This window comes from Nicotiana tabacum, chromosome 13, assembly GCF_000715075.1.
Source record: "Nicotiana tabacum cultivar K326 chromosome 13, ASM71507v2, whole genome shotgun sequence".
In the NCBI taxonomy this organism is placed as follows: Eukaryota; Viridiplantae; Streptophyta; class Magnoliopsida; order Solanales; family Solanaceae; genus Nicotiana; species Nicotiana tabacum.
The window spans coordinates 84,270,421-84,276,404 of NC_134092.1; the positions used below are offsets into that span (position 1 = coordinate 84,270,421).

Sequence of the window (5,984 nt, forward strand, 5' to 3'; positions counted from 1 at the left end):
TTTGCGACTTTCTATTATGGCATCCATTGCGACGGAGCGAAATTGATTTGTTGGAGAAGTTTTGTAGTTTCTATATATAAGGCTCCGATTGGCTAAGCCGACGTTCGATTTGTACAGTGTGCTCCGATTGATTGAGCTGGCGACTTGCTATATACAGGACTTCAATTGGCCAAACTAACGTTTGATTTGTGCATGGTGCTCCGATTTATTAAGCTGGTAGTTTTCTATATACAAGACATCAATTGGTAAAATTGATGACTCGTTTTGTACAGGGTACTCCGATTGGTTGAGCTGACGGTTTGCTATGTACATGTTTTTTCCGTATCAGCTGTATGATTTTGAGGTACCTGCAAAGGATTCAAAGGCTAGCTTTAGTTGTACTAGAAAAATCTAAGAAAAGAAGGAAGATCAAAAATCATAGGCAAGTGGCGGGTCAGTCATTTTTCCCAATGTGGTCTTAGTGCTTCCTTCCTCCCTGTTAACCCTACACTCAAAGAAAAATTCTGAGTGGGGGGAGGGGAAGTTTGTTTGTATCGACCACAGTGTTTTTTTTCTCTGGCCTTTGACATGATTGCGCCGCGAAGTTCGGTTGATGGAACCGATTACGGTATATATATATATTGTCTTTAGAAAACATTTTGAAAATATTTTGTTTTTAAGGCAAATGCCGTCGTTATGGATTATGACATGTTACGAAAGGTTCTCCACACGCGAGCGTATCCTCTTGAAAACTTTGTCCGGTTGATTTTGATCTTCCGTGATGCTTCTGACAACGAGGCTACTTATTGTCGCAATTGCATCCTAATTCAAACTAATGTATTATAAGGCTTTCCTAAGGTTATGACTGATCCTTTTCAGGTTGCCTACGTATCTAAAATTGAATTACGTCTGAAAGTAGTTTGATTACAACAAATGCAAAATGATCAGATTAAGAATGAAAATGGACGAGTCTGACTCAGACAGCCTACGTATGTAAATGGAATCAGGCCACAACATAGTTCAATTATAAAAGATGATTGAATCCGATGAGGATTGCCTACGTATTCCTTTCTGAGGAAATCAAGTCGGTGTATTTCCTGATCAACATACAAAAAATGATATTTGGTTTTTCTATTACAAGAGAAAAGGGGGGGAGAGAAACCGAACCCTACATGGGTTTCCCACGTATCCCTCTGTGGGAAGTCAGGTTGCATGTAGTTCTGTTACATCAAAAAATAAAAACCTAACTTTATTTGTCTTCAGACATAGCATCTCTTGATTGCATCTGAGTTGATGGGCTTCATGTTCACTCTTCCATCCATTTCTTCCAAGATTAGAGCTCCACCCGACAGTGCTCGGTGAACCACGTAAGGACCTTGCCAGTTTGGTGCGAACTTTCCTTTGGCTTTCTCTTGATGTGGAAAGCTTTTTCTTCAAAACCAACTGCCCCGGTGTGAATTGGCGAGGCTTCACTCTCTTGTTAAATGTGCTCGCCATCATGTTCTGATATAGCTAACCATGACATACTGCATCTATTCTTTTCTCATCAATGAGCATGAGTTTTTCTTGTCTAACCCGTATCCACTATGCGTCATCTAATTTTGCTTCTTGAATGACTCTTAAATATTGTATTTTGACCTCTGCGGGTATAACAACTTTAGTGTCTTATACCAACATGTATGGCGTAGCCCCAATGGATGTTCTCATGGTAGTCCGATAACCATGTTAATCGAAAGGTAGTTTCTTGTGCCATTGTTTGTGATTATCCACTACTTCAATAGAATTCTCTAGATATTCTTGTTGGCTGCCTCGACTGCCCCATTCATTTGGACACTGTGGACGATTACGGTGGACGATTCTGAACTTCTCGCATATTTCTCTAATGAATACACTGTTGAGGTTAGCGGCATTCTCAGTGATGATAGACGCTGATATCCCAAATCTGCAGACGATGTTGCTTCGGACATAATATGTCACTACCTTCTTCATGGAGGCCTTGTAAGTAGATGCCTCGACCCATTTAGTAAAATAGTCAATAGGTACCAAGATGAAATGATGTCCATTTGATGTTGTGGGCTCTATAGGTCTGATCACGTCCATGCCCCAAGCGGCAAACGGCCAAGGTGAACCCATTATGTGTAACTCATTTGGCAAAACCCGGATGAAATCCCCGTAAATCTGGCACTAGTGACACTTATGCACATAGCGGATACTGTTGTTTTCCATAGTCATCCAAAAGTATCCAGCTCTCAAGATCTTCTTAGCTAATGTGAACCCATTCATGTGGGGTCCGTACGTTCCTGCATGTACTCCTCCAATAGTCTGGTTGCCTCAGCAGCGTTTACACATCTCAACAAACCTAAATCTAGGGTCCTCATGTACAGGACTTCCCCGTTGAGGAAAAAGGTAGTTTGCCAGCCTCCTAAAGGCTTGCTTTTGACCATTAGTAACATTCTTCGGTTATTATCTGGTTGCAAAGAATTTCTTGATGTCGTGATACCATGGTTTACCATCTGGTTCTTCATCTACATGGAAGCAATAGGCATGTTGATCCCTGATCTCTACCTCGATAGGGTCGATGTAGTTATTGTCCGGATGCTGAATCATAGATGATAGGGTTGCAAGGACGTCGGCGAACTCATTCCAAATCCTAGGGAGGTTCTTGAACTCAATCTTCATGAACTGCTTGCATAGCGCCTTTATGCAGTGCATGTACGGAAGTATCTTGACATTCTTTATGGACCATTCTCCTTGGACTTGGTGTAACAATATATCGGAGTCTCCTATGACCAAATGTTCTTTGACGTTGAAGTGGAATGCCATTCTAATCCCAAGGATGCATGCTTCGTATTCGGCCATATTATAGGTAAAAGGGAATCTTATCTTTGCCGATGCTGGATAATGCTGTCTAGTTTCTGAAATCAGGACTGCCCTAATTCCAACTCCTTTGAAGTGTGCTGCTCCATCGAAAAACATTCTCCACTCAGGGTACGATTATGCAATATCTTCTCCAGCAAATAACACTATAATACGTGGTAAGCGGCCGTAATCCCCATCCACCAAATTTTCTGCGAGGCGGTCAACTAAAGCTTGCCCCTTGATAGCCTTCTGAGTGATATACACAATGTCAAATTAACTGAGGAGAATTTGCAAATTAGCTAGCTTTGCGATAGGCATCGGCTTCTAGAAGATGTACTTGAGCGGGTCGAGTTGAAATATCAGATGCATAGTGTATGCCGACATGTAATGCCTTAGTTTCTGGGCAACACAAGTCAGAGCAGAACATGTGCGTTCTATCAAAGTATACTTGGCCTGGAATGGCGTGAACTTCTTATTTAAGTATTAAATGGCCTGCTCCTTTCTCCCAGTTTCGTCATGATGTCCGAACAGATAGTCGATGGCATTATCCAAGAATGACAAGTAGAGCAACAATGGTTTCCCTTGTTCGGGGGAACCAGCACTGGTGGATTTGACAGATTATCCTTGATTCTGTCGAAGGCTTTCTGACACTCTTTTGTCTACTTTGTGGCAGCATCTTTCTTCAGCAACTTGAAAATGGGTTCGCAGATTACCGTGGACTGGGCTATGAAGCGACTGATGTAATTCAATCTACCCAGGAAACTTATGACATCTTTCTTGCTCCTTGGTGGAGTTAATTCCTGAATAGCCGTGATTTTTGATGGGTCTAGTTGTATTCCCTTCCTTCTTACAATGAAGCCTAACAGTTTTCCGGCGAGGACTCAGAACGTGCACTTTGTTGGGTTTAACTTCAAGTTGTACCTTCGCAGGACTTCGAAAAATTTCCTCAAGTGCTCCAAACTCTTTTGAGACTTTTTGATGACGTCATCCACATACACTCCAATCTCCTTTTGAATCATATCATGAAAGAGGGTCGTCATGGACTTCATGTAGGTAGCGCCGGTGTTCTTGAGACCGTATGGCATGACTTTATAACAATAAACTCCCAAAGGTGTGGTGAAGTCCGTCTTCTCTGCATCTTCCTCATGCATTAATATTTGGTGGTACATCGAAACAATCCACAAATGGTTGCAGTTCATACTTCGCGCAATTGTCGACGAGGATGTGGATATTTGGCAGGGGAAATTGTCCTTTGGACTAGCTTTGTTGAGATCTCGGTAGTCCACACATATTCTGATCTTTCCATCTTTTTGGGTATTGGGACGATGTTTACCAACTAGCTTGGATAATTGGTGACCCTTACCACATTCTCTTCTATTTGTTTGGTCACTTCTTCCTTAATCCTCAAACTTAAATCAGGTTTGCATTTCCTGGGTTTCTGCTTGACCGACAGTCATGCAAGATCAGTGGGCAGTCAATGCGAGACAATGTCAGTACTTAATCCCGGCATGTCATTATACGACCATGTGAACACATCGATATACTGTCGGAGGAGCTCAATCAGTTTTTCCTTCTACTCGACTTCTAGGTGAATGTTGATTCTGGTTTCTTTTACATCTTCTTCACTTCCAAGATTGACCACTCCCGTTCTTCGAGACTAGGTTTTTTCTGACTCTTCAACTACTCGATCTCCTGCCGGAGATTGTCGGGCATTATACTCCTCATAATCCGGGTCATTGCGCTCAATGGTATCGTTACATGTCATAATCGCGGAATGCGGGTTTTTAGCAGTTTTATTACTTAAAATAAAAGCTAAGTATAAATAAAGCATAAATAAAGTTACAATATTTGAGAAATGATTCTTTTTATTTCATCAAAAGAGGAACGTCTTAAGCATTCAAAAGACACAAATTACAAAAAGGTACAGACACGGTGGATGCCTTAATTGACCGTGCATTTTTGAAAAGGAAACTTTTACAAATTCATACTGGCGGTCCAATTCCGCAGCTCTTCCCCTTGTTCGGAATCCCTGGTAGTCGGTGTCTTGATGCCAGTCCCTTCACAGCATTCTTCAATCATATTCATGAATAACTTTCTCATGCCGTCGATGATATCATCTTCACGTACTGAACTCTATCACGGACTTCTAACATGATCTGGCACAAAAAGCTATTTCCCGGAGCGAACGACATGAGCTTTCCTTTTCGGAGGCTGATATCCTATGTCGGCCCTTCCTTTCTGCCTGATATGTTCAATTGGCTCTTTGATTCCATCCGACTTGGATCCCAGCCATGTTCCTGGCCTATATCCATATTTCATCATCTCCATCATAGCCATCTTAGATCAATACGGTGACTCCATTAACAAATTATGTTCAATCTTTTCTATTTTGGTAGTTTGCATGATTTCCATTGAATGGAAAGCAACTCCGTCTAGCCCTTCAATGAACGGAACATCATACTCCAAATAGGCCAAGTGATCCCACTCGCCATGAACCACAATATCCTGACATCCCCACTGAAATTTCATGCATTAGTGCAAAGTGGATGGCACGGCCCTTGCCATATGTATCCAGGGCCTACCTAGCAAGAAATTGTATGAAGAGGAATTTGACCAGCACGATCTGCAAGGCCAAATATATTTCTCCAATAACGTCCTTTGGCGAACCATTAAAGGCTCTCACCCTCACGTGGCTTTCCTTAACTTCCCTCAAATTAATCGCTAACTCCCGTAGGGTGGAGAACGGAAAAATGTTGACTCTTGACCCTCCATCGACTAACACCCGGGACACCACTTTGTCCCCACATTTGACAGTGGTGTGAAGAGCCTTGTTGTGACTTGAGCCTTCAACAGGAAGTCCATCTCTTCTGAAACTGATCATGTTTTTTGACCATTTTCCCAATTGTCGCGACCAGTGCTTCACTAGTGGTGTTACTTGGTACATTCACCCCACTTAGTACTTTAAATAGGGCATCCTTATGACTGCTAGAAATCAATAAAAGATCCATGATTGATATGTGCGTTGAAGTTTTCTACAGTTGCTCCTCCACAGAACACTCTTTGCTTGACATTCTCTTCCAAAACTCAGCGTCTTATGGGTCTATTATGATCCTTCTTTGAATTTTCTCTCTCTACCTAGTTTCCTT

General features: G+C 41.9%; 1 protein-coding gene across 1 annotated transcript; it reads right to left on the bottom strand.

Moving 5' to 3' along the window:
- Positions 1-2,442: 2,442 nt before the first annotated feature.
- LOC142168201 (uncharacterized) lies at positions 2,443-2,955 on the bottom strand. The gene has a single exon (XM_075228857.1). It carries the CDS (start codon positions 2,953-2,955, stop codon positions 2,443-2,445), a length of 513 nt encoding a protein of 170 aa, XP_075084958.1.
- Between the last annotated feature and the right edge of the window lie 3,029 nt (positions 2,956-5,984).